This window comes from Bos taurus, chromosome 6 (genome assembly GCF_002263795.3).
Source record: "Bos taurus isolate L1 Dominette 01449 registration number 42190680 breed Hereford chromosome 6, ARS-UCD2.0, whole genome shotgun sequence".
Lineage (NCBI taxonomy): Eukaryota > Metazoa > Chordata > Mammalia > Artiodactyla > Bovidae > Bos > Bos taurus.
The window spans coordinates 117,639,036-117,663,793 of NC_037333.1; the positions used below are offsets into that span (position 1 = coordinate 117,639,036).

Here is a 24,758-nt window from a genome sequence, read left to right on the forward strand (position 1 = left end):
TTCCATTACCTCCACTAGCTTTGTTCATAGTAATGCTTCCTAAGGCGCACTTGACTTCACACTCCAGGATGTCTGGCTCTTAGGTGAGTGATCACACCATTATGTATATACAGATCATTAAGACATTTTCAATAGTTCCTCTGTGTATATCTGCCACTTCTCTGCATCTGCTAGGTTCTTAGCGTTTTTGCCCTTTATTTGCCCTTCTTTGCTTGAATTGTTCCCTTGGGATCCCTGTGTTCAAGCCCACAGAAATCTATATCTCGTGTTTTCTCAGCTGCAAACTGCAGATTCCCAGGTAGGGGGCGGTCACCTGCTCCTCCCTGGCCCACGGTCCCGTGCTCTGGCACAGCCCTTTTCCTGGGCATGAGGACAGGCTAGTCTCCACCTCCCCCTCTGCCCGTCCTCCCTCAGTCCTGCTTCTCTGCAGGGCAGACTCGAGTGGAGTCAAGAGCATCTAGTGCAGTCTAGAGCATTGATTGGAGGCGCTTTGCAAACTGACTCCAGCCTTCTCCTCGAGGTTGGCCTCCAGCCTACAGCTGTTACTTGTTTGGACCTCAGGAAATAGGTGGGTGGGGGTGGCGGAGGGGTTATTTCCACACCCCTTTCAGGAAGTGCGGCCTTTCCGCGAGGCAGTGGCTTCCTGGAGCCGCTCCTGACCCACGTGCGTGAGCGCATCCATCGCAGGGCCTCGCGAGGGCATTTTGGTCCCCTTTCAGCCTCACCAGTGGTAACCCCTGCCTGTGGGGCGGGTTCTGACCCGACCCCACCTCCGAGGGCGGTCCTGGCCCATCAGCGCGGCTCCAAAAGTCGGCGGCCCGGGTGCAGCGGCAATGGCGGGGCCGGCGGGAGACTGGCCAGAGGCCGGCGCGGCGACCTCGGTCCGGAGCGCGCTGGGGGGCTACCGCGCCTACGCCCGCCGGTGGGTCTTCCTGCTGGTGATCAGCCTGCTCAGCTGCTCCAACGCCACGGTAGGGGCTGGGCCGGGGCCGGGCCGGCGGGGCAGGGCTGCAGGACAGGCCGGGACCTTGCCGAGCCCGGCCCGTCGACGTCCGGTGCGCGCCGAGCGCCGCTTCCCGTTGGAGAATCGGCCGCTGAGAACTCGCTCGGCCAGTCCCGGGACGCAGCCCTCCAGTTTCGCGACGGCGGAACCGCGGGGGAGGGCCGCCCGCGAGCTCAGCGCAGGCCGGGGGCGGAGAGCCCCTTCCTTGGCGGAGGCTGCGCAGGTAGAGCGGGTGTCCTGTCTGTCCTCGGGGGCCTGAGACCCGCGGTGGTTTCGACAGGATGCCGCTCCTGCCTCCGAAAGGGTCACTGTCCACGGCCACGGAGGGATCCTCCCGCAGTCTCCCTTCTCTGCCAAGTGCGCACCCACTGCAGCCTGGGCACCTGCTCTGCCCCCCTACCTGCCTCTCTTCCCTGGGCCCTGACCCCCCTCCCACGGTTTATGGCTCACTTCCAAGGTCCCTCACCAGAGGTCTTTCTTGCCTGCCCACTCAGTCCCTTTCTTCACAGCCACCCCGCTGGGGTCAGCAGAGACCCTTCAGCTGTTCTAGAACTGACCCCACTGCTGGCAGGGACAGTGCTCATCATCACAGCCCCTGAGACCAGAGAAGCCCCCGCGAGAACCAGGTCTGCCGGTTCCAGGGCCCCAACTCTCCCAACCTGCTGCTCCCCGAGACTCGCCCCTTGAGGGCCGAGGCCCTCTGCCGGCCCAGCACGTGCCACGGCTCAGCCAGCAGACCTTTTTCTGCTCCTCCAGCCCCGGGCTGTGCCATCCTGCGTGCCCTGGACTGCATGCTCTTCCCAACCTGAGGCTAGTGGCTGCCTGTCGAGCGGTCAGGCTGCAGAGCTATGGGGCCCCTGGGTCTCCTCCTGTAGGCTGCTTGAAAGAACACCGTTCAGCCTCACACTGGACCTCAGGGAGTTGGGCAGTGAGGGGTGGCCACAATCATGAAATGCAAAATGGCCGGGGGGTGGGGAGTGGGGCCTGAAGCTCAGGGAAGCCCCGAGTGGCAGAGGTCAGATGTAGAGACTGTGACAAGGCGGGGCTGGCAGGTGAGGGCAGCCCTGAAAGGTACCACCTCGGAGAGGTTCTTGGGCGACAGCCCGTCTTGGACGTCACTGCAACCTGTTCGGGACCTCTTTCCTCCTCCTTGCGGGCCAGCCCTGTGCTGGGACAAGTGCCATGCCCAGCCTGGGACTTCAGAGATGGTTTCTCTGCAGCAGTCGGTGGTCTGCCTCTGAACACCGTGAAGCCAGGATGGGTTTGGGTGCAGTGGTTTGAGAGTGCAGAACGGGGGTCTCTCTCAGCCCCCTCCAGCTGCTTCAGTGTCTGGGGGTGGATGTTGGAGGCCGAGGCTGTGCTTCCGCACTTGTCTCGTCCGCAAGTCGTCATGGAGCAGACAGGAATCACACCAGGACTTGTCATGGTTCCCACGGGGGTCGCGGCAGGGAGCTCGGGTCAAGAGGTGCACCCTCGCTTACTCCTCCTGTGGCCAAGTGTGCAGGGCCCTCAGTCCTGGGCGGGGTGGGCAGCATGAAGGGCACGTGGGTGGCGGTTGCAATGAGGCCTCAGTGGCCCTGGAGTGGTCTGGGTGAGGGACAGCGTGGGGGACAGCCACCTACATTTTCAAAGGATGCACAGGGCCTCCCGGCAGGCTGGGAACACATGGAGGAAGTCCGCGTCCTGGGCACACAGTTCCCCCCACGTTGCTGTGTGTGTTTCAGACCTGTCTCCACCCTGCTGGCCACAGGTTCTGGGGGGGACCGAGGGGCGAGGCTGGTAAAGGTGGGCTGCGCTCAGAAGGCATAGCAGCCAGAGCCAGGCTTTCTCGCCGCTGGATCAGCTGGGCAGGAAGCAGGTGGTGGCAGCAAGCTCTTTCTGAACCTAGAAGCTCTGTCCTGAGAAAAGGGAAGAAAAGGCAGCTGTTGCCCAAGGTCGCTGTCATGTGGGGCTCTGTGGTCAGAGCTCTGTTCGGGTTAGGAAGGCTGGATCCTGCGGCCTCTGCCTTGGGGGCAGGGTGTGAGGCCTGGGTGAGCTGTGCCCTCTCAGAGGTGGAGTCCGTGGGCTTTGATTTGTGACACCTTCATTTCTGCACCAGGCCAGGACGCCTCCCCACTCCCTCCTACAGTAAGCCCTGGTGCACCGGCGTGTCCTCCATGGGCACCGAGTGTCCACGGAGTGGCCCCCACAATGTGCTCCTCGGCCTGTCCCATCCGGGCAAACTACACGCCCACGTGACAGGGAGCCGGGGGACCCTCTCCCACCCCCCGGCACTCCGGCTTTGGCCAGCACCCAGTCTAGGCTCCCCCCACCCCGGCATGGTGGCCATCTCTCTTCTGCCGTCAGCCCCAGGCCTTCTCTTCAGAGGGTCAGTCCTGGAGGCCTCGCTGTCCTGCAGGGTCCAGCCAGGTTGTCCGCCTCTGTCTGCCCCGGGAACATGCCTGCAAGGATGGTTCCGGTCCTCTGCCCCAACATGCTGTCTGAGCTCCCAGCTGGTGCCTCCTCTCTGGCCTGACCAAGTGAAGACCCCAGCCCTGACGGGACCCCTGGACCCTTTCTCTCCCTCAGACCAGCCAGCCGTGCCCAGGGCAGCCAGCAGCCGCAGTGTCTGCGGTGCCTGCCCCGGGCTGATGCCAGCCTGTGTCTCGCAGCTGTGGCTCAGCTTCGCGCCCGTGGCTGACACGATCGCCCGGCACTTCCTCCTCTCCACCGAGCAGATCAACTGGCTGTCGCTGGTCTACCTCGTGGTGTCCATCCCGTTCGGTATGGTGGCCATCTGGGTTCTGGACTCCGTTGGACTCCGCAGGGCGGTGAGTCAGACCACACACCAGGGCCTGCTCTGGGACAGGCGGGTCCCCAAGCATGGGATCGAGAGCCACCCCCTCCTCCCAAGATCCGAGTCCTCAGGCAGAGCCACTGGGTGGTGAGTGGAGGCTGGGGCGGTGGGGGGCATCCCAGCTGCTGGGCAGCTCTTATGACCCCACCCTTGCAGACCACCCTCGGCGCGTTCCTGAACTTCTGGGGGAGCATGATCCGCTCCATGCCCTGCATGGCCGTTGACATCCAGGACCCGTTTGTCTTCCTCCTGGGTGGGCAGACCTTCTGCGCCCTGGCCCAGACCCTGGTCATCTTCTCTCCAGCCAAGCTGGCCGCCTTGTGGTTCCCTGAGCACCAGCGAGCCACAGCCAACATGATCGGCACCATGTGTGAGTCTCAGTGAGGCCGGCGTCTCTGGTTCAGCGTGTGGCTGGGCGCTTCTGTGCACTCCCCGCTCTGGGGGCCGAGGGCTCCTCCGTGGATGGGGGCCCAGCCTACCTTCCTGAGCTGACGCACATCCCTGTCCATCTAGCAAATGCCCTGGGTATTCTGGTGGCCAACCTGCTGTCTCCCGCTCTGGTGAAGACGGAGGAGGACATCCCCTTGATGGTGAGGGAGCTCACAGGTGCACGCATGTGTGCACCTCTGCGTATGACGTAGGCTGTGTGTTTGCATGTGTGTGTGTGCATGTTCCTGGGCTGTGTGCGCTAGTGCATGTGTGCGGGGTGGTGGGCTCGTGCACCCACGCTGCCCGTGTGAGTGTGCACTTGCATCTTCTGTGGACACGGCTGAGTGCACCCCGTGTACATGGGGCTTCCTCTGTTGCAAGTACTGGGCACCTTCCGAGCGTCAGGCACAACCCCAGGCTGCTGGGTGTTTTCCTTGGAGGGGGGAGAGCACCAGGGCGGCAAGAGGCTGGCTGCAGGAGGATGAGGCATTGCGAGGGTGGGGAGGAGGACGTGGGACCAGAGAGAAAGGCGCTGAGGTGGAGGCGAGACTGAGGGGTGCGGCTGCAGCCAGAAGTGTGTGTCTGCTGAGCAAGGGGAGGGCAGAGGGAAGCGTCAATCCAGGTGGCATGCGGTTGGCTTGATGTGATGGACACCCTGGGGGGATGTGAAGGGAGAGTGATTCCATCTGGTCCAGAACAGCTCAGGGAACGAAAGGTGTGCCTGGAGTGTCCAGGGAGAGAGCCTGGGCTGTGATTCAGCTGGGGAGTGGGGTGCACTGAGGAGTGAGGGGCTTCTAGCTGGGGGATGGTTGGGGTCACTCACAGAGGTGGGAGAGGGGGTCCAGGTGACAGTTGGATAGAGCGCCCAGAGATGGTCGAGCTGAGGCCATCACTGTCGGAGTCACCCTTGGGTGAAATTTTCAAAGCCAGGTTTCTGAATGCAGCAAAGCAGAGGAGGCCCCGAACGGGCCCTGGGCTTGCTGGCGTCCACCTGGAACGACAGGCGAGGCGGGCAGTGAAGAGGCAGCAGCTCGTCTGGAGCCTAGGGAGCAGGCTTGAAGTGCCTGTGTGTGTGCGCGTGCATCCACGGGGACCTGTGCGTGTACACTCATGCCCACGTGCATGAGTGTGCATCCACGGGGACCTGTGTACGTGCATTCACGCCCGTGTGCATGCATCCACGGGGACCTGTGTGTGCGTGCACTCACGCCCATGTGCACGTGCGTGCATCCAAGGCCACCTGTGTGAGTGCAATCACGCCCGTGTGCATGTGTTTGCATACACAGGGACCTGTGCACGTGCACTCAACGCCTGTGTGCATGTATCCACGGGGACCTGTGTGAGTGCAATCACGCCCGTGTGCGTGTATCCACGGGGACCTGTGCGAGTGCAATCACGCCCGTGTGCGTGTATCCACGGGGACCTGTGTGAGTGCAATCACGCCAGTGTGCGTGTATCCATGGGGACCTGTGTGAGTGCAATCACGCTCGTGTGCGTGTATCCACGGGGACCTGTACGAGTGCAGTCATGCCCGGGTGCGTGCATCCATGGGGACCTGTGTGCGTGTACTCATGCACACTCTCCCCACAGCTAGGCACCTACATCCTCCCTGCTGGCCTCACGTTCCTGTTGGCCATTGCATGCCTCTGGGAGAGTGTGCCCCCCACCCCGCCCTCTGTGGGGGCTGCCCAGTCCACCTCGCTGTCGTTCCTAGCTGGGCTGAAGCTGGTTAGTGCTGCGCGTGCTGTGGGCCCGGGGGGTGGGGGCGAAGAGGGGGAGGGGCAGGCCACCCCTGGAGCCTCCGCCTGTGCTGCGAGGCTCTGGACTGAGCGGCCCCTCCCCTTTAGCTCACGAGGAACAAGGCCTACATGGTCCTGGCTGTGTGCTTTGGGGGCGGCATTGGCATCTTCTCCAACTTCTCAGCCCTCCTGGAGCAGGTCCTCTGCGTGAACGGCTACTCCAGCGTGAGTGCTGGCCCCGACCTGGGGGCCCCCCACCCGGACACAGCCTTGGGGGCCTGTTGACCTGCTGGTGGCTGTGGAGTGGCCCACGAACTTCCCAAGTGCTGTCTCCACACCTCCTGTTAGGGTGCTCCTGAGATGCTGTGAGTCTGGGTCTGCAGACGGTGGGTGGCAGCCATGGGCTGGGGTGCTGGCAGAGCCCGCCTGCTCCCACAGCCCTCCGCCAGCCCTGTGGGTCTGTCTGGTATCAGACTCACAGCATCTTGGCTGTGCCCGCTGTGGTCTGGCTTCAGCACTGGGCATGGGGTTCAAGCCCCGAGTGTTCCCAGTTTCTCAGAGGTGACAGGCGTCGAGGGCGTCTGCAGAAGCCAGGCCCTTTCTCTAGGACTTGTCCAGTTCCTGGGTGGAGGTGAGACAAGGCCGTGGCACACCCAGGGAGGACACCTCCCGTCCCCGAGCCTCCCACATGGTCCTCCTTGGGCCTCGGGTGCTGCTCGGTGACCCTGCCGTGGGTTCCCTGGTGGTGGGGTACACCTGGGAACAGATGGGTTCAGATAATGGACAAGGTGCCCCCTACCCTCCAGGAATTTGCGGGCCTCTGCGGGGCTCTCTTCATTGTGTTTGGAGTCTTGGGGGCAGTGGCTCTGGGCCTGTACGTGGACAGGACCAAGCACTTCACCGAGGCCATCAAGATCGGCCTCTGTCTGACGTCTCTGGCCTGCGTGGCCTTTGCTGTGGTAAGAGTCCTCTTGAGCTGAGACCACCTTGCAGAGGGTGAGAGTGGGGTGCCCCAGGGGTGGGGCAGCTGGCAGGTTGGCCATAACAGACACCCAGACCCACTCAGATCCAGGTGCCCCCACCGGGGTGTCCCTGGAGTGGTGTGGGCGCTGTGGCCTCTCCAGCCCTGGCACTGCCCTGCCCCCGACAGGGCTCGGCAGGGCCTGGGGTTCAGGCTGGGGCACTCCTGACTCCTGCGCTGCCGGTCTGTGCGGCTTGCTGTCCAGGTGTCTCAGCTGCAGGGACAGACCATCGTGCTGGCCGCCATCTGCTCGCTGCTGGGGTTCTTTGGCTTCTCGGTGGCGCCCGTTGCCATGGAGCTGGCGGTCGAGTGCTCCTTCCCCGTGGGTGAGGGCGCAGCCGCGGGCCTGGTCTTTGTGCTGGGGTGAGTGCCCATTCCCATGGCTTTCCAGGGACCCAGGGACCCTCCCCTTGCCCCCACCCCCAGGACACACCATGGACGACCTGAATGCCTACTGCGTGCTGCCCTTGGGGTCCCTGGGGCAGCACTGGGGTAGGGCTGAGGGCTTCGTGGCTGTGTAGGCAGGCCGAGGGCGTTCTCATCATGGTGCTGCTGACTTCCCTGACCGTGCGCCACGCGGAGCCGTCTGTCTCCACCTGCCAGGATGGCCAGGGCCCGCTGGACTGGAAGGGTGAGGCCCAGGCCAGGAGGCTGACCCCACCCAGCCCTGGAGTCTCCCTTCCACTGGCCTCTTTCTCTTGGCAACCTCCACTGTCCTGGCGGGTGGGTGCAGGGCGCCCACTGAGGGGTGAGGTGGGTTGGGGCGGACCGAGGGCAGCAGGCAGAACCTGGAGCGCAGCCTGGTGGGAGCAGCCCTCACGGGAGCCCACCTGTGACCCCACATGAGCGGTTTTGAAGTGAGATCACAGACAGGAGAGACACAGTAAGAGACGCAGAGAAAGACAGAGATGGAGACAGAAAGCCAGAGAGACAGGAGTGCGGTCATGCTGCACGCCCACGTCCTCAGACCTGGTGGGTGACCCTGGGGCTCACGGCCCCTGGGTCTGCAAACCTGCCTCTTGGGGCCAGGCGGGGATCTGTGCCCAAGGCTGCTCTGGGGTCCGTTGCACCTGGGCGAGTGCCTCAGGCAGCGCTGGGCCGTCTCTCCCTAGTGCCCATGCTGCTGATGGCCGGCCTCTGCGTCCTCTTCAGCTGCCTCTTTGTGCTCCTCTTCCACACACCGTACCGGCGCCTGCAGGCTGAGGCCGACGCCAGCCCCTCCATTCAGGAGGATGAACGCCCAGCAACCGCAGCAGCCCTGGGCCACGCGCCCTACCTGGCAGCCACGCCCTGAGGCTCCACCGTAGCACCCTGGACCCCAGCAGCCCCTTCCTGGAACTGGTGCTCCTGGCCCTGGCTCCTTCCTCCTGGGAGCCCTCCAAGACATCTCAGGGGCCCTGTAGAGGGCCAGAGGCTGGAGAGCAGTTGGCATGAGAAAAAGAGGACCTGGGGATGTGAAGGGGAGGCAGGGACGTGGGCTCTGGTCCCTTTGGCTGGACCTGTTACGACTGAGGCTGGGACAATGTTGGCATCCTGGGGGGACCCAGGGTTGTGGCAGGGGGCCCCAGGGGATTCTCTGTGGCCATAGCAAGAAGAGCTGCTGCTGTGCAGACAAGAGGCCACTGACCAGGGGTACCCCAGTGGCCACACCAGGCCCAGGGTGGCTACTGCAGGGGCTGGCCTGGCACTGGGGGGGCCAGGGCGAGGGGGAACTGAGTGGGTGTGGGACTCCGAAGGCCCCAGCGTGGCTGAGTGTGGGGTGGACAGGTGTGAGGAAGGCCCTCCTTGAAGGAGCCTGTGCTGGAGCCACCCGTGTCCACCTCTGCTGACCACTGAATGACCAGCCCTCCAGCCTGGTGCCGGCACAGATGGGCAGAGCAGGTGGGGCCAGGCTGGGCAGGAGGTGGAGGGTGGGCCGCAGGCAGACGCTGCTACTCCCTGAAGACCCTCCTGCCCCCAGGGGGTTACCCCTACCCCAGACCTTCTCCACCCCATGGACACTCCCACCCCCAGGAGGACACCTCCGCCCAACAGAGACACTGTTTGTGGGCAGGAAGGTTTGTGGGTTCACATTTATTCAACTGGCCACAGCCCCGTGGGGTGGGGTGCCTCTCGCTCCTCTTCCCAGGGGCGAACATGTGGCCCAGCGCCTTGTAGCCCAGGCTGCCTACAGTACCGCTGGTGGAGAACTGGAACATCTGGTCGACCTGCAAGTTTGGTGCGGGGGGTGTCAGGCCCAGGACGGCATGGAGGGAGTGGAGGGTCCCCAAGGCTGCAGCCAGCAGATGAATTACAGGAACTGGACTCCAGGCTCTGTCTTGTTTGTGTGTGGGGGTGGAAGGAAGCTGGGGGAGACCCTGCAGGGAAAGGGGTGGGGCTGGGGCTGGCGTCCCCCTTCCTGGACACTGGGCGTCCCACCCTCCTGATGCTGCAGCTACTAGGGGCTGAGGCACATCCCCCCGGAGCCCCGAGGGCCATGCTTGGGCCTCACAGAGGGCCTTGGGGAATGACGTAGGGCGCCAGGGGCCAAACCTCTTCAGCAGTCATGTTGTCGGCCTGGGATGCGAGCTGCCGCCTGCTGCTGAGGACAGCAGGGAGGGGCCAGGTTAGGCTGTTCTGGGGAAGGACTGGCCCTGAGCTGGAGCGCTGGCCCCAGAGGAGCCCTCTGATGGGTTCTCATGGGGGCAGGTCTGCCCCCTTCAATCCCACCTGCTCACAGGGCAGGTACCTCTTGGGAGCCTGTCCCTGGGTGAGTCCTGGGCACTAGGGGGGACTGCAGGGAGCCATCCCTGACTCCCACATCCCTGGGGCACCTGTTCATGAGGCTGAAGTAGCCCCTAGAAGGGCTAAAAACCCAGTGATGGTCTGAATGGCAGTGACTCCGGGCCCCACGAGGGTATGGGTGATCGTGCCCTGGGTTTCCCTGAGGGACTCAGGATCCTGGGCAGGCTGATCAAGACCTGAAAGCTGGGGCAGGTGGGGGTGGGCCTGGCTTCCTCCCGCCCTGGTGCCCATGGTCATGCTCACTAGTCCTTGTTGGCGCTGCCCTTGCCATCGGGGTCCAGCATCTTCAATGCGCTGAGGACAGTCTCCTCGGGGTCCGTGCCTGCCCACAGGAAGCCTCGAGCCTTGGGCGTCTCAGGTGCTAGTCCTGCCCCTCACCACCCAGGGCTCCACATCCTTGCCCACTTGATGCTCTCAGTGGCCTTCCCACTCTGAGCGCCTGAGAGACCCTCAGCTCCCACCCCAGGGTACTGTTCTTGGAGTCCCCTTGGTCCTGCCAGGCCCAGAGGTGAGCGATTTCTCAGTGAGGGACAGAGGCCCTACCAGCCGGTGGAGAGGTGGGCCTGGGCTGGGGGCCGTTCCCGGAATGCCAGGTCCTAGAGACTTTCAAGAGGTCTGCAAATTTGGGTTTTATGTGAGATATGCAGACATTAGGTGTCGAGTAAGTGCACACAGAGTGCTGGCAGGCCTGCAGCTGGCCTGGTGCTCACCCTCAGCTGCTCCCCAACACGTTCAGGAACACGGTGAAGTCGATGGGCCCCGAGGCCTCCTTGAACGTGGCATCCAGCTCGTCATCCTTGACTTTGATCTTGCCTGTTGCGGGAATGGGGGGTGGGGGTGGGGGTGTCATGGGGCAGGAGTATCAGCTGCCCTGGTGGCCTTGTGGTTGGTACAGGCACCCCGGGGCTGCCCCGCTCCGTCATTCTCCAGGTGTCCCCAACCCCCGTTGCCATGGGAACTGTGTGTAAGCACAGCAGGTTAAGTTGGGTGACTGGCCACCACTGCCCACCTCTGTGCAGCCTCTCTGCACACCTGGGCTGGGTGAGCTGTGTCTTCCCTTGCGCTGACCACAGAGCTGGGGGACAGAATACCCCACCAGCGTGACCCCTGCTTCTCATTTCCTCCCAGAAACGAGGGTGAGGGCCTCTCTGACGTGGACCTTGAAACGTGGGGCTGCAAGGTCCTGAGGGCTGGAGTCAGGATACCGAGGGAGCAGACTCTGCTAGGCCGGCCTTCTCGGGAGGACCTGTGCCCCTTTCTGCCGGGGAGGCTCCAGGGGTGAGGAAACCCTAGCTCTGCCGGGGGCTGGGAATGGGGCCGGTGGTGGGCAGAGGGGCACCCACGGCCGTGCCGCCCCAGGAAGGGGTTCGGGCCACACGGTAGACCTGGCCTGTGAGTCCAGAGGGGCCGGACATGGCCATCCCCTCCGCTGGGAGCCAGCCTGCACTCAGGCTACACTTTGTACCCGGACCCCGGATTCCCTGCCCAAGCCTCGGGCCCCTTCCCGGGCCGTCCCGGGGGCTGGTCTGGGGGGACCGCGGCCCGGACAGGCCTGGATGTGGCTGCGGCCGCACTGGAGCCGCGGGCGGGGCGGGACAGGTAGGAGGGAGCTCGGTTTTTCACTTTGTACAGTGGACTCACAGTTTTCAAATATTTGTACCCGAGGTGTGCGGGCCTCGATTTGTGCTCAACCTGGTTCGCAGGAGGGTCGCACCTGCTGCAGGGAACGCGAACTCGCTGCCCGGCCACTGCCCATGCGGAAGCCGCCGCGCGCCGCGCCTGATGACGTCACCCGGGCGTGCGCGCGGGCCATTTGCCCTCCAGCCGCCAGGGGTCGGCACTCGGCGCCCTCGCCCTGTGGGCGGCGCATGCGCACGCCCGGCCGCGCCTCTGCGTCTGCGTCTCCGCGGTGTTCAGGGCCTTGCGGCATCCTCTTCGGTCCGAATTGTGCTTCCGGCGCGAGGGTCACGGACAGTATGGTTCCGCCGGTGCAGGTCTCTCCGCTCATCAAGGTGAACCAGGCTTCGCAGCCGCCGCCGCTGATCCGCTCTGCGTGGGCAAAGCGCGTGAGCGCCTTGGCGGGGCTTAAGGCCCCGGCCCGGCGCCCCCGACTCTCAGCACCCCCTGCCCTGACCCGGAGGCTGCGACCCCCCATCGGGCCGCGACGCCGCGGGTGTGACCCCCGCTCCCCCTACCCGGCTCCGCGCCCCGGACCCCGTCCCCCTACCCCGCTCCGCGACCCGGACCCCGACCCTGTGGGCTGAGACCCCCCCCGCCCAATCGGGCCCCGACGCCGCGGGCGTGACCTCCACCCCGTCCCCTCTCTCAGTGTCCCGGACCCCGACCCTGTGGGCTGAGACCCCCCAGGGGCGGTCCCCCCTGCCGCCCCTGACCGCTTTTCCCCACAGCTCGGCCGTTACTCCGCCCTGTTCCTCGGCATGGCCTACGGCGCCAAGCGCTACAGTGAGTGTCCGCGGGCGTCTGCGGCCCCCCGGCCGGGGCGGGAGAGGGGCGGCGTGGGAGGCCCCTGACCTGAGACCCGAAAGGGCCGGACCCCCGCGCGCGGCCGGTTGGAGGTTGGCCGGGCAGCACCTTGCAGCAGAGGACTGAGTGCGGGGCGGCTGGGTGCCTGGGGTGGCCGCGGGCGTCCTGTAGCTGCCCTCCGGGTCGGGCTCTCCGTTAGGAGGTGGGTATCAGGCCTTTACCTACATCCAGGTAAAGGAGAGTGGGAATCGGGCGCCCCTGGCACTCAGTGTACCTGAGGATGGCTTTGCCTGTGAACTGAATTCCCTTTAGAGCTTCAGTGGAAGCGTTCACTGGACGCCCCGCCCCCGCCTTCCCTTTGACAGATTACCTGAAACCTCGGGCAGAAGAGGAGAGGAGGCTTGCAGCCGAGGAGAAGAAGAAGCGGGATGAGCAGAAGCGCATCGAGCGGGAGCTGGCGGAAGGTGGTCATGCGTTTGGCTCTCCTAGATTTTCCCCCGCCCCGCGGGGTTTTCAGAAACAGCTGCTGCTTCATACGGAGCAGCAAGTGGAGAGGAAAGGCTGCCTTCTCCATTTCCACTGGCCCCTGGGCCATCCTCTGCTGAGTGGGGTAGGGGTGGGGAAGGAGAGCCGTTGTTGGGGGCGGGTGCTAACCTGCCTTTAGTGAGGCTCGGCCCCTGGACCTTAGAGGTGAACTGTCTCAGCCTTAGAGGCCACACCACCGGAGCCAGGCTCCATCCTCCCTGACTGCGGCGACAGGTCCCAGTGAGGACCCGCAGGTCAAGGAAGGCTGAGGATATGGTGGAAACAGCATAGCCAGGCTCCATGAGATGAGACGCTGGATGGTTTAACCCCCAAAATCTAAGGTGGCCCTTTGGGGTGGTGGGCCTGTGTAATGGTGTGTTTTCCTTCTAACTTTCCAGCCCAAGAGGATACCATATTGAAGTGAGCCTGCCCTTCTCCTGAGCAGTGTGGCTGAATAAAGTTTTCTGTGCTCTGTGAGTCTCTGACTTTCCTTTATTGTCCCCAGTAGTTTGGTTTCTGGACTCAGACTCAGCTGTATGCCAGTCTTCTCAGATTATGTGCAGTGTGAGTGGAGAGGGATTCCAGAAAAACTAATCAATGATTCAGTGATGGGTGCATAAACACGGTGGAACACAGAGAAACTTGATCGTTTGCTCTGGGGGCTGGGGGTGGGAATGAGGTCGGGAGCCCCTAAGGATGCAGTTTGCAACAGAGGCGCAGCTCGCCCAAGCATCATGGGTGCTGCTGAGCTTCTCCGCTCATCCCTGGCTCAGACCCTTGGACGAGTAGGAAAAGGGGCAGGCTTCGCCACGTGGGAGGAGTGGGGGTGTCCTGATGCCCTTCGAGGTGGAACTTGGATTTCTCTTCTCCTTTTGCACATCCTCCTCCTGACCCCAGGTAGGGGATGTGGCCTCCTAAGGACTTTGCTGGGGTGCAGCTAGCTCTTCACTGGGCTTGGGCCTTTGTGCCTGAGAGGGCAGCAGACTCTGCCCCTGCCGGCTGTGCCTCTTCAAGCCCAGTGCGTGCGTGCCAAGTTGCTCCAGTCGTGTCCAACTCTGTGACACTAGGGACTGCAGCCTGCCAGGCTCCTCTGTCCATGGGATTCTCCAGGAAAAGAACACCAGGGTGGGTTGCTGTGCCCTCCCCCAAGGATCTTCCCGACCCCGGGAATGAACCCTTGTCTCTTAGACCTTCTGTGTTGGCAGGAGAGTTCTTTACCACTGACGCCACTTGGAAAGCCCACAAATGTTATGTATATAATAAGTGCGCGTGAGGCTTGGTGTCAAAAGTCGCTATTCCAGTTTTGTGCCTGGAGTGGACTTCCTAGGCTTCGAGCCCCAGTTCATTTGTTTTCCCTGTTTTCAGTAAAGGTGAGGCTGGAGTGCACACCCCCTAGGAGATCCTGAGGTTGGTGGGTGGCTGGCACTGGGTCTCTCTGGGAACTGGGGGGGACCCCAGTCCCATGCTCTTGTCCCCAGGTGTCATTGTGAGCTGAAGGTTGTGTGGGGCCTGTGGGTCCCCTGCACACTGCTGCCGGGAGCGCTGGGAGAACGCGGCATCTGAACCAGCCTTCACCCACGTGACCTTGCAGCACAGTTCGTGGCTGTAGCCAAGGGGAGTTTCCAGTGTCTGGAAACAATTGCTTTGAAGCTAACATTGCAAGTTAAAGTCCTTTATTTCTATCAGATATTTAGCACCCATTTCAAGTGTGAGCTGTGTTTTCTGTCTGGGTCTGACTTGGCTTTTCTTCCCGGCTGAGAACCATTTGGTTCTTGGAGGCGTGTGGTTGCTTCCATGAAGGAAACCTCAGGGGTGCAGGTGGACTTGGGCAGGCCACAGGTGCGGGTCCCCTCAGCAAGGTTCAGACCAGGTCCCGGCAGCATTTATTAACACATTATTTCTGCACAGATCACTGAGCTCTCATCACTGGTCTCACAACCTGGACCTTTCTGGCAGGATTTCTGGTTGGTCACAAATGAATGTCCTCTGCCACATAAAAAAGAGCAGCATGTTTTCTTTTGATTTTATTCTAAATTTCTATTCACATATTTGTTCCTAAACCAGATGAGAACTGGCATCCATGTATCCATTTCTCCACCTGTATACACATAAACACATGTGCAGTTGTGAACATATTCACCCAGTGCTCTCGGACACACAGCTCACAGATCTCCTGGTGGTGTGATTATGTATCCAAAAGTTGGATGAGGGTAAGGTAGGCTACACTGTTCAGATCATTCGTCATTGGCTTTAGTTCATAAAAACACAAGCCTTAAAAAAGTTCAAAGTATCCAAAATGGTCTTCAGTCATTTTCTCAGGCTCCCTAACCTCTTGTACCAGTGGTTAGAGGCGGGGTCCCAGGGTGGGGGTGGGGTGTGGGGCAGGGGGCCCGCGGACCGCCTCAGAGGATGCGGCAGGTAGAAGACCGGGGTGCCGGGCCGCCGTTGCAGATTTCTGTGCCCACTGCAAGAGAAGACAAGACGGTGAGCGAGGACCGTGAGTGGCCCAGCGCCTCCATCCTCCCTGCAGGGGGAAGGGCAGGGCAGGGGCTGGTCTGCCTAAGCCGATTAGCCCGGCTGATCCTAATTTAGTTCTGGTGACGCTCCAGCAGTGGCCTCGCAGCTGGCTGGTTTCTGTTGGTTCTCTCCCCTGCGGACGTTTCAGAGAATGGTGATGACAGCTGCAGAGCACAAGCAAGGCTCGAGGACTCTGATGTGGGGGCACCGGCTGGTGCCAATGGAGCCGTGCTCCCACAGTGCTGGGGGTGGGGTGGGGAACAAGCTCTGCGCCCGGGGCGGGAGCACCATGCGTGCTGACCCCTAGCTTGCTTCTTAGGTTCCATGGGTCTGCTGTTTCAGCTCTGAGGCTGGCATGGGAGCGTAGGTAGAGTTTATGAACTACTTAAGAGGGAACCGCTGATTGATGATGGGAACAGAGTTCCTGAGTTGGCTTTCCTCCCCTTTATAAAGGTGACGTCCCTCCAGAATCCCTTGACTCGGACCCCGAGCAGGCCCTTTCAGACTGGGCTCATCAGCCACCCTGAGTCAACCAGCCTGTTCCTAGGGGATGGGCCTCCCTCTGGAAGGGTGGCCGTCTGTGCAGCCCGGAGTCCAGGCACCCTGACCACAGGGCCACCCGAAGCCTGCCAGGGCCAGATGAGTGTCGCCTCACACCCGCCCCCTGCAGGCCAGGGCCAGGCTGCGTGGCCTTGGTTGAGGCTGGAGTGGAGCCCAGACCTTTCTTGGCCGTCGTCTCTTTCTTCTGGTCCTCCTCCAGGGCCTTCACCTTGGCTTCGTACTCATCGGCCAAGGCCTTCCACTCCTTCCTGTTGTTCTGCAGCCGGTCAAACATGGGCAGGATCTCCTCGTGGAAGCGGGAGAACTCCTGGAAAGGAAACAGAAGTCAGACCACATCCCTAGTGGCTCCTGGGTGGGCTGGGCCAGAGGTGGGGTGGTTAGAGATGCCACATCCCCAGCAAAGACCTAAAAAGGGAGAAGGCCTTGTGGTTTGTGTCCTTGAAGTTGGAACAGGAGCTACGGGGTGAGGTCCTGAAGAACAGAAAACATCCAAGCAGAAAGGACATTCCCTAGCAAGGGGGCTGAGAAGGCTGGGCAGATGTGCGGGTCCTGGGGCTCCTTCACCCTCATGCAGACATCGCATGTCACACAGAGCACATGCTCACACATGCACACGTGTGGACACACAAGCTGTGCGGGTAGATGGAGGCGGGGAAGGCACAGGGGGGCAGTGCCTGGTGGGCCCCGGCAGTGAACCTGAGGACCAGCACGTGCGTCCTGGTCCCGCCTTCCTCCCAGCACTGACTCCAGCCCCTGGTGGAGGCAGAAAAGGGAGCTGGTGCTTCAGTAAAGGGAAGCACAAGGCCTTGGGGGCTGAGGTGGGGAGTGGGACAACGTGGTCAGAACCCAACACCCTTCTTGGAGTATGGGGCTACCCCTGAGACTGCAGCCAACAGTCATGGCGGCTGACCTTTGGGAAGGCTCTGCCCCCACCCCTGGCCAGTCCCCAGAGCCGAGGTCCAGCGCCTGTGCCAGGTCCTTGGCTCGCATCCCACTGCCCCCGGCTCTGCTCAGCTGTTTGCGGGGCCGGGCGCACCCAGCTGGAGGCTGGACCACCCCCATCTTCCCAGAGCTCAGACCCTGAATGGATGCACCGCACATACCCTGCAGTCGGTGCCTTGACAACACTGTGCAGGCTCTGCATGGGGGTGCCTTTAGATGGGGTTCGGGAAGGGATGTTTGGGGTGTGACATCAGGGTGTGCAGGAGGACGTTCTGGGAGGGAGAGATTGGGGTGGGAAATTTCATGATCCTTCTGAGGAACTGACAGGGAGGGGACCCCCTTGGGGTGAGGCTGACGGTTTTGAGCTTCAGTGCGGATTTGAGCGGGAAGGAGCCCCACAGCAGCCCCCGTCTCACCCTTCCCCTGCAAACCCAGCCAGGCCCTGGGCTGCCCTACTCACCTTGTACACAAACGTGCACACGAAGTCGATGAAGCCGACCTGTAGCTTGGGGAGCTCAGCTGCCTTGTTCCGGTCCATCATTGGCTTAAGGGGGAGCAGGGACACCGTGAGGCCTCCGACACCTCCCTGAGCCTCAGGACTCAGCTCCACCCCAACGTGATGAGCCTGTCCATGTAGGGCTCACCTTGGAAGGGAAACCCAGGAGCCCCCACTCCCCTCCAAGACACTGTGCCATTCTGGGGAGCTGCCCTAGGTGGTGCTGGGCCCCTGCCGCGCCAGCCCTGGTGTGGCGCTTGGAGCCAAGTTCCTCCAGCTCCCCCATGAGCTATCCATGGTCCTGACCCGAGACCTGGCCCCCAGCTCCTAAGGGGCAAAGCCCAGATACTCTGAAGGAGCTGATTTAGTGTCCAGCCTCTGGACTATCCCTCTGAGCTGCCTCCTGGCAGTCTCTTCCTCAAAGCTGCCCGTTGTCTGGAGCTCAGCGTGCTGGAGTGAGTCATGCAGGACCCTAGCGGTCTAGCCCAGGGAGACAGGCTGCCTGTCCTCCCATCAAGATGCCGGGTTGGTCAGGGCACCCTTTCCTGCAGTCTGCACCTGGCCCCCGGTCTTCGCAGCCCCATGCTCAGAGAGCTCGTCAGAGGCTGGAGTTGGCCTGTGAGACCAAACCTCCCTCCGTCTCTTCTGGTCATTGTTGGGCAGTGCTCGTGTCCTTATCCCCATGCAGGTACCAGTTCGGTCTAGCAACAGATTCCTGACCCCCACACTGCTGACCCAAAGATCCTGGCATCCTGTGGGCCTGTGGGCAGATGGAGCTCCAGGTACACCAAGACTGCCTCCCTCTCTCACCTCCACTCCTGTGAGGCCTGGTGACTGTGGGCATGGGTCCAAGCCCCCGTGTCCTTCCAGTAGTGGGCAGTCCTGCTCTGCATACCACCCCAGCCCTGCTGCACACTCCCCACCTCGGCTACTCTCTCCACGGCCACAGCCATGTCCAGGTGAGCCCTGGACTCTGGCCACCACTCCCCCTCCCAGCACTCTTCCCATGGGCTAGGCCTGCCACACCCTGAGCCTCCCTGGAGCAGCTCGCAGCCACACAGGGGCTCACCCCAGAGCTGCCTGGGCCCACGGGGGCTTTCGGCCAGGAGCTGCAGCCTGGCTCTGCAGCTTTGGCAACAGCTTTCTGCCTCTGCGGGGGATCACATCTTTACCCAATCCTTGTATTTCCACAACTTTACCCAGATCCAGGCTCACGTCACATGACCCCACAAAGTGAGAGTTAGGCCCCAGGATTCCAGAACCCCTGGGGGTCCCCAGTCTGGGCCCAGCCCCAAGGGCCCTGGGAGCTCCCAAGGGCCGGGACAGGTGTGGAGGATACTGGAGGCGACACTCACGATGGGCTGCTGATCCAGAACCGTCCTCTCCAAGTCCCCTTGCTCCCAGAACTCAGCTGCCACCAGCAGAGCAACCTGAAAGGCGCACAGAAGGCAAGCACCGGTGGGCTCAGCGCTTGCTCAGATACTGTCCTGAGATCCTGCCAGGACGGCTGGGGCCCTCAGCCTTCTGTGTCCCAGACTCTGGTGGCCCAACTACTGAGGCTACACTGCTGTGGTGCCCAGGAGCGCAGCAGCCTCCTCTAGGGTGGCGGCTCTGGCTGGGCCCCAGAGCTGGGCAGCTGCCTTCGCCTCACCTTGCAGACAAGTGGGGCTGTTTCCCTCCCCCAGGCCCCACTTAGATGCAACCCCATGGGGACTGGCAAGACGTCTGGGGACCCACATGACTCTGACCTTGCTCTGGACTTCCCAGGGCTTGGTGATGGCAGACAGGTCACATGCCGTCATCATCATGGCCCTGCGGGCAGATGGAGCTCCAGGTGCGCCCAGCCTGGCCTCCCTCCCTGCCCCACCCTGCAAGGCCTGGTGTCCCTGGGGGCACAGAGCCACGCGCCAGCGTCTGCAGTAGTGGGCGCCCCACTCTGTGCACCACTCCAGCCCTCCCCTGTCACCCCAGGCTGCCAGGGATGAGTCAGCAAGCGTTTCCTGGGGGCTCATGATTTACACATAGCTCCTCATTGGGCCCGGAGAAGGCGAAGGCACCCCACTCCAGTACTCTTGCCTGGAAAATCCCATGGACGGAGGAGCCTGGTGGGCTGCAGTCCATGGGGTCACTAAGAGTTGGACACCGCTGAGCAACTTCACTTTTCACTTTCATGCATTGGAGAAGGAAATGGCAACCCACTCCAGTACTCTTGCCTGGAGAATCCCAGGGACGGGGGAGCCTGGTGGGCTGCCGTCTAGGGGGTCGCTCAGAGTCAGACACGACTGAAGCGACTTAGCAGCAGCAGCGGCGGCCACATTGGGCCACTGGGACAGGCCTGGGCCCGGACTAGTTCTGAATCTCCACTTTGCAGATGAAAGAGTGGAGGCTCATAACATGAGCAAATTATTTAACGGTGGACTCGGGCTGTCTGGTCCCAAATCCTGCAGCCTCCCCCGAAAGGAGAGCCGCTGGGGTGGGAGCATGGGTGCTGTCCGGAAGTGAGCTGCCCTGCTCTGGGCTCCCAGTCCCGCCCGCGGAGCTTTGCAGGAGGCGCTGCAATCGAGGGGCGGAGCCGCGCGCCTGCTCACATGACGATCTCCTTCCTCGTGGTCTCCAAGGACAGGTACTCCACCCAGCTCTTCCTGTCCTCGTAGTTCTTGGACTCATCCACAATCTTCTGGAACATTGTCCTTTTTCTGAACCCGAAGGACAAAGGGAGGGAGTCGACCCCTCCCCCCCACCCCCGCAGGACCCCGGCAACGTGTCCTCCTTGGTCTGAGCCCCACCCACCCTCCCAGAGAGGATCCGAGGCCAGAGTCCAGGCCTGGGGCGCCGGAGCGGGGCACGTCTGTCTGGGGCCCCAGGTACCCCTCTACCGGCTCCTTCCCAGCAGGGCCCTGGGGCGCCAGCGGGGCGGTGGGTGGCACCCACTTGAAGTAGAGCGCCAGGTCTGTGGCGATGATGGCGATGTCCATGAGGTGGATCACGTGCTCGTGCTGCCGCCGGTTCAGGTTCTGGTAGATGTTCAGGGTCTGCGGGAGTGCGGGGGGTGCTCCTGTCACAGCCGCGCCCCCTTCTGTGCCTGTCCCCGACTCCCTCCTGGAGGCCGTCCATTTGTCCCTCCCCATGTTGCTGGCCATCTTCTACCCAAGGGTCATGGGCCCCAGACACCGGTGGCCCCGTATTGCACTGGGGGGCATCTAACGCCCACCTTCCCTCAACACCCGGAATATGAGCCCCCGCCCTCAGGGGGCATTTCCAAACGGGAAACACCAGGGGTGCCATCACCCCCATCGCTTCAAAGCCTGCCTCCCTTCTCCAGCCCAGAGCGATGTGGTGTGGTTGCTGGCTGTGGAGGTTCAGGGGAGTGGGCGCAGGTCAGCAGGCCAGGGCCTACGGGAGAGTGAGGGGAGGACACGGACCTCCTCGGAGAGCAGGAACTTCCCGAACTCCAGGTGGTGTCGCTCCAAAATCGAGGAGCCGTGGAGCTTGGCTAAAGGGTTCTGGGACCTGTCACAGAGGTTTGGCTAAGAACAAGCAGCGGGCAGAGGCCCCAGGGCAGCCTGTGTGCCCAGCACCCCAGGGAAGGGGTGGCACCCTCAGAGGGCCCAGGACCCGCGCCTACTTCATCTGGTAGAGGTTGTTGGTGCCCCGATGGTCAATGTCATGGCACAGGCCGGCGGTCACCATGGCAAAGGCCTCCAGGTCCGTGTAGTAGCTCTTCAGCTTGCCTGTCTGCAGAGACAGGTGCCCAGATTCTTGCCCTGCCTGGCCCCCGGGGAGCTCAGTGGAGCCCGCCACCCCTCCCCAGCTTGGGTGCCTGCCACCCGCTTCCGGGCCCTTGAAGGCTGCACCTCCAGGCTCCTCCCAGCCCCGTCAAACAGGGTGCCCTCTCCCCACGCGTGCCCCGGCCACGCACCATGAGCAGCGTGAACATGGTCTGGGCCACGTTGAAGCCGTGGCGCCAGTTGTGGTAGGTGATTCTCCTGTAGCCCTTGCTCACGGAGAACAGGAACCGCACCAGGACCTGCGGGAGGTGAGACACGGGGTCCAGGCACCGCAGTGCCCGGTCCCAGCGACGCATTTCCAGCTGACGGCAGTGTGAAAGGCCCACGTCCCTGCCCGTCCCACGGCCCTCCTGTCCACTGGCCTCCAGCTGCCTTCCTGGGTGGCACCTCGGGGTGGACGAGGGGTGGAAGGGGTGTGGACTGGAGGCATGGAAGAGGGGCGGGCAGGGGGCCGGCGGGGGGTGGAGGAAGGGCGCGTGGGGGGCGGGCTGGGGGTGTGCGGACAACGGTGGACCCAGGGCCAATGAAGGGGGGACGAGGGGCGGATGTGGGTGGGCGAGGAGTGGACGGAAGCGGACGCCGGGCGGACGCCGGGGGCAGGGAGCCGGAGGAGCGGAGCTGAGGCCGAGAACACTTCCAACGTCCACAGGATGCCTGGGGCCTCCATCCTGTTGCCAAACCTCAGGTCGGGAAAGGACCCCAGGCGAGGGGCCTGGGATACTTTAGAAGAAAATGTCCATTTCAGCCGTGGGCGTCTGAGTGGGGCAGGATGTGTGGGCACCGGGGCACACAGTGGTGGAGAAAGAGGTGGTTGGTTGCTGAAGGCCCAGAGGCTTAGGGGCAGCAGGAGGGTGAGCCTTCTCCGGACGGGCAGTTGGGTTTGGGTGATAGAACCCGGGCCCAACCACCGCGTCCACAGCCGTTTTTAGGGCCAGAAGTTATCTGGGATCCCTGCATTCTCTTAGTGTTTTCTATAATGTGTTTATGTGTGTTTTCCCTTAGTTTTTACCCCTGCTGCTGCCCCGTGATGTGTGTGATCAGACTGCCTGCAGCCCCGTGGTATCACGCTCTCCGTCCGTCCGTCTGTCCAGCCACGTAGGCTCCACACACTTGCCGAGTGTGTTTTGCCAGCCCACACTGTCCATTCTGTGCGGACATGGCTTGCCCCCAGACTTCCTGCGGGAACTGGGATCCGGATCATCTCTCTGTGACCTCCTGGGAAAGCTGGGACCCTGGATCACAAATGAGCCCTCACCTCCTGGGGGATCTGGAACTTTCGAACCACACCCAGCTCATAGTACATCTGGATACCGCATTTGACCAGCTCCAGTTCCGTGCACTCCAGGTCCGAGAAGTGGAACTCATAGATGTCGAACTTGGCGGGCCCGGGCAGCACTTCCTTCTGTGGGAGGGACGGTGGGGCTGAGGGGCAGGCCCGCCGGAGCCCCGCCTGCTCCTCAGCTTCTCTCAGGGATCCTCTGTCCAGCCTCAGACACGCCAGGTGTCTCTTAACTTTGGCTGCAGCCTGAGGTGCTCTCAGCCCCTCCTGGTTCAACCCTTTCCTCTCCCCTTCTCCCGCCAGTGGCCCAGCAGCAAGAATTTGCCCGCTGGGCAAGTGAAGTTGTGAGGGAAATACAGATACACACATGCGTGGGCACACGCAGATATCGGCAAGGACCTGTGAATACACAGGCAGGTGGAAGGATACACGGACGCAAGCGATCACAGGGATGGGCGGGCGTATTCAGCACAGACACCGCAGGACCTCCCTCTGCCACCTGGGGTGGCACCTCCCCTCGCTCAGGGCTCCTTGGGCCCCCGGGGCGGGGCCAGACTCTGACCAGGATTTTCCCCAGCTCGTCCTCCTCGCAGTCGGCAGGCTCCTTCCCGAGGCGTTCTCTGGTTGGCTGGGAGAGAAGACGTGCTATGAGACGGTGATGGCGTCAACTGCACCTTTCGTGGCTGTGGGACTGAGTGATCCCTCGGGGAGCCCCAGCCGGAGCCTCTGGCCTCAGAAACGGTGGCGGCGGCCTCGGGCCGGCTCTTGTTCCCTCCACACCAGTCCAAGCTCTCTGCCTGGACGGTGATGGTGGAGCCCTCACACAGCACGACCAGAGGGGCTGGGGTCCCTGCTAGGGGCCTGCGGCCGGGCAGGGAGCCCCGGGCGGTGTGGTGTGTGCAGGTCTAGGCCACACCCCTGCTCCCCGTGGGAGAGCCGGACGCACCAGGATCAGCTGGATTTCCTCTCTGTCACATCTCACGTGGTACAGGACCATGTCTTGGGCGATGTCCTTGCGGTTCTCCAGCTTGTTCATCTTGTCGTAGGTGTCAGTGTTCAGCACCGACCAGCCCAGGAACTGTGTGAGAGACTGCAGGCGCACGTCACCCCCATGGGCGCCCTCGGGGCCAGCTCCCAGGCCTGGGTCCCACACCCCCCGGGGTCGTCTCCGGAACCCCGCCTGTGACAGGTGTTTACCTCCATCAGGACTTCATCCTGCTCATCGAAGGGCTTCCCGTCCTTCCTGTTGTAAAATGTCGCGACCCCCACGATCTCCTTCTTGTTGACGATGGGCATGGAGAGGACGTTCTTGACGATCCACCCAGAGTCGTCCAGAGGCCCCTCCTGGCGGGAGAGTTGTTCAGAGCTGACCGCTGCCCTGGGTCTGACCCTGGCCTGGGCCTGCTTGTCACCCAGGGAGCGTGAACCTCGCTTCTTCTGCCCTCAAAGGGCAGAGGCTGGGTCCCTGCTCCCATCTGGCGGCCCACCATGCCCGCGAGCCAGCGGTGACCTCTTCCTGGAAGAGGGAAGACGTCCGCCAAGGTGCCTCACCGTGCGAGCGCTGCAGTCACATCGGTTCCCGCTCTTGGAGGCCGCCCCCACCCCGCCTGTCCCTGCGCTCGACTGAATGCTCTGCTGCTAAGTTCCCAATAATTGCCAAACAAGGGGCCTGGCATTCCCCCGGGCCCCACAGACGGTGTGGTGAGTCCCCGCTCACATTCCACTCATGGTTGGCCAGTGAAATATGGACCCTGGCCAGTTCCTGGAGGGGGCCCTGAAAGATAAAGCGCAGTTCCACCCGTCCACGTGACCTGGGCCTCCTTTGGAAAAGAGCCCACCCCGGTAGTGCGTCCCCAGAGGGAGCAGACGTGAACCCTCGCCGGGTGCAGCCGCAACCACCCAAGCAGCAGACCTGTGTGCACGGAACATGCTGTGCTGCCCTTAGCCTGTGAGGTCTGAGGTTGTTTCTTAAGCAGCAAAAACGAATTCAGTCCATCATTTCTGAACCACAACATTTTTTTTCCTAAAGTACAGTACACATTCCATTAATGAATAGACAGATACCTGAAAATTGAACATTTCGTCGGCAGGGGCATTCATAATATTACAGATCTGAAAAAGGATCAGAAACACAATTTCACTTGAAGCGGCCAAATATAGAGTATGATTCTAAAATAGACTGTCCAGTCTGATGAGCTTCTACGTAGGCAAAGCTGGGGCACTTAGGCCTCTGGGAAGGGCTGGGGGACTCACAAAACCGCTTTCTGCCACGTAGGTTGGAAGGCCGCTGGCAAGGGCCCAGTGGTCAGCCGGGGGTGAGCTGTAGGGAGAGAAGCAAAGGGCGGTGGGCAGGC

The 24,758-nt window shown here is 62.4% G+C and overlaps 4 protein-coding genes and 1 non-coding gene across 14 annotated transcripts in view; 3 read left to right on the forward strand and 2 right to left on the reverse strand.

Annotated features, from left to right (window-relative positions):
- Nucleotides 1-812: 812 nt before the first annotated feature.
- On the forward strand, nucleotides 813-9,337 carry SLC49A3 (solute carrier family 49 member 3). 3 transcript variants are annotated; one of them, XM_024993772.2, is made up of 10 exons: nucleotides 813-971; nucleotides 3,655-3,813; nucleotides 3,996-4,209; nucleotides 4,353-4,429; nucleotides 5,859-5,996; nucleotides 6,116-6,232; nucleotides 6,814-6,966; nucleotides 7,234-7,391; nucleotides 7,550-7,659; nucleotides 8,141-9,337. In XM_024993772.2, exons 1-10 carry the CDS (start codon nucleotides 834-836, stop codon nucleotides 8,320-8,322), a joined length of 1,446 nt encoding a protein of 481 aa, XP_024849540.1. In that variant the 5' UTR covers nucleotides 813-833; the 3' UTR covers nucleotides 8,323-9,337. The 3 variants fall into 3 exon arrangements, 2 of the variants coding, with proteins under 2 accessions (XP_024849540.1, XP_024849538.1); XM_024993770.1 differs by lacking the exon at nucleotides 813-971 and having other exon boundaries at nucleotides 1,233-3,813; XR_003035255.2 differs by lacking the exons at nucleotides 813-971; nucleotides 7,234-7,391; nucleotides 7,550-7,659; nucleotides 8,141-9,337 and having other exon boundaries at nucleotides 1,233-3,813; nucleotides 6,116-6,372; nucleotides 6,814-6,897.
- On the forward strand, nucleotides 5,360-5,413 carry MIR11993 (microRNA mir-11993). Its single transcript, NR_162303.1, has one exon. It is a non-coding gene; the product is annotated as a microRNA mir-11993 (primary transcript).
- Nucleotides 8,999-12,663, reverse strand: MYL5 (myosin light chain 5). 7 transcript variants are annotated; one of them, XM_059887880.1, is made up of 5 exons: nucleotides 11,454-11,599; nucleotides 10,523-10,625; nucleotides 10,056-10,134; nucleotides 9,561-9,606; nucleotides 8,999-9,235 (listed from the first exon to the last, which is right to left on the reverse strand). In XM_059887880.1, the coding sequence occupies exons 3-5, from the start codon at nucleotides 10,094-10,096 to the stop codon at nucleotides 8,999-9,001; spliced, it is 324 nt and encodes a 107-aa protein (XP_059743863.1). In that variant the 5' UTR covers nucleotides 10,097-10,134; nucleotides 10,523-10,625; nucleotides 11,454-11,599. The 7 variants fall into 7 exon arrangements, 4 of the variants coding, with proteins under 4 accessions (XP_059743863.1, XP_015327215.2, XP_059743861.1 ...); XM_015471729.2 differs by having other exon boundaries at nucleotides 9,561-9,609; XR_009495021.1 differs by lacking the exon at nucleotides 9,561-9,606 and having other exon boundaries at nucleotides 9,086-9,385.
- On the forward strand, nucleotides 11,762-13,298 carry ATP5ME (ATP synthase membrane subunit e). Its single transcript, NM_176639.2, is given in 4 exon segments — nucleotides 11,762-11,824; nucleotides 12,221-12,275; nucleotides 12,662-12,760; nucleotides 13,220-13,298. Coding segments are annotated over 4 exon segments (216 nt in total). The 5' UTR covers nucleotides 11,762-11,788; the 3' UTR covers nucleotides 13,246-13,298.
- A 1,538-nt stretch (nucleotides 13,299-14,836) lies between these two features.
- PDE6B (phosphodiesterase 6B) overlaps nucleotides 14,837-24,758 on the reverse strand; it is a 31,921-nt gene continuing 21,999 nt past the window's right edge. The window contains 16 exon segments of one of the 2 annotated variants that reach the window (NM_174418.1): nucleotides 14,837-15,285; nucleotides 16,059-16,206; nucleotides 17,302-17,385; nucleotides 18,693-18,767; nucleotides 19,086-19,149; nucleotides 19,926-20,033; nucleotides 20,269-20,369; nucleotides 20,760-20,847; nucleotides 20,963-21,072; nucleotides 21,257-21,364; nucleotides 22,381-22,527; nucleotides 22,967-23,032; nucleotides 23,351-23,494; nucleotides 23,602-23,748; nucleotides 24,469-24,516; nucleotides 24,658-24,724. In NM_174418.1, the coding sequence (NP_776843.1) occupies nucleotides 15,224-15,285; nucleotides 16,059-16,206; nucleotides 17,302-17,385; nucleotides 18,693-18,767; nucleotides 19,086-19,149; nucleotides 19,926-20,033; nucleotides 20,269-20,369; nucleotides 20,760-20,847; nucleotides 20,963-21,072; nucleotides 21,257-21,364; nucleotides 22,381-22,527; nucleotides 22,967-23,032; nucleotides 23,351-23,494; nucleotides 23,602-23,748; nucleotides 24,469-24,516; nucleotides 24,658-24,724 (1,567 nt within the window). In that variant the 3' untranslated portion in view covers nucleotides 14,837-15,223. 2 annotated transcript variants of the gene reach the window in all.

Excerpts from the sequence above, each read along its gene's own strand:
- SLC49A3 (XM_024993770.1), top strand. The coding sequence starts at position 3,160 with ATGGGCACCGAGTGTCCACGGAGTGGCCCCCACAATGTGCTCCTCGGC. Across the intron at positions 4,430-5,858 it reads AGGAGGACATCCCCTTGATG|CTAGGCACCTACATCCTCCC; the intron begins GTGAGGGAGCTC and ends CTCTCCCCACAG. Across the intron at positions 6,233-6,813 it reads GCGTGAACGGCTACTCCAGC|GAATTTGCGGGCCTCTGCGG; the intron begins GTGAGTGCTGGC and ends CCTACCCTCCAG.
- MYL5 (XM_059887878.1), bottom strand. The coding sequence starts at position 11,967 with ATGGGGGGTCGCAGCCTCCGGGTCAGGGCAGGGGGTGCTGAGAGTCGG. Across the intron at positions 10,626-11,526 it reads GTTCGCGTTCCCTGCAGCAG|GCAAGATCAAAGTCAAGGAT; the intron begins GTGCGACCCTCC and ends TTCCCGCAACAG.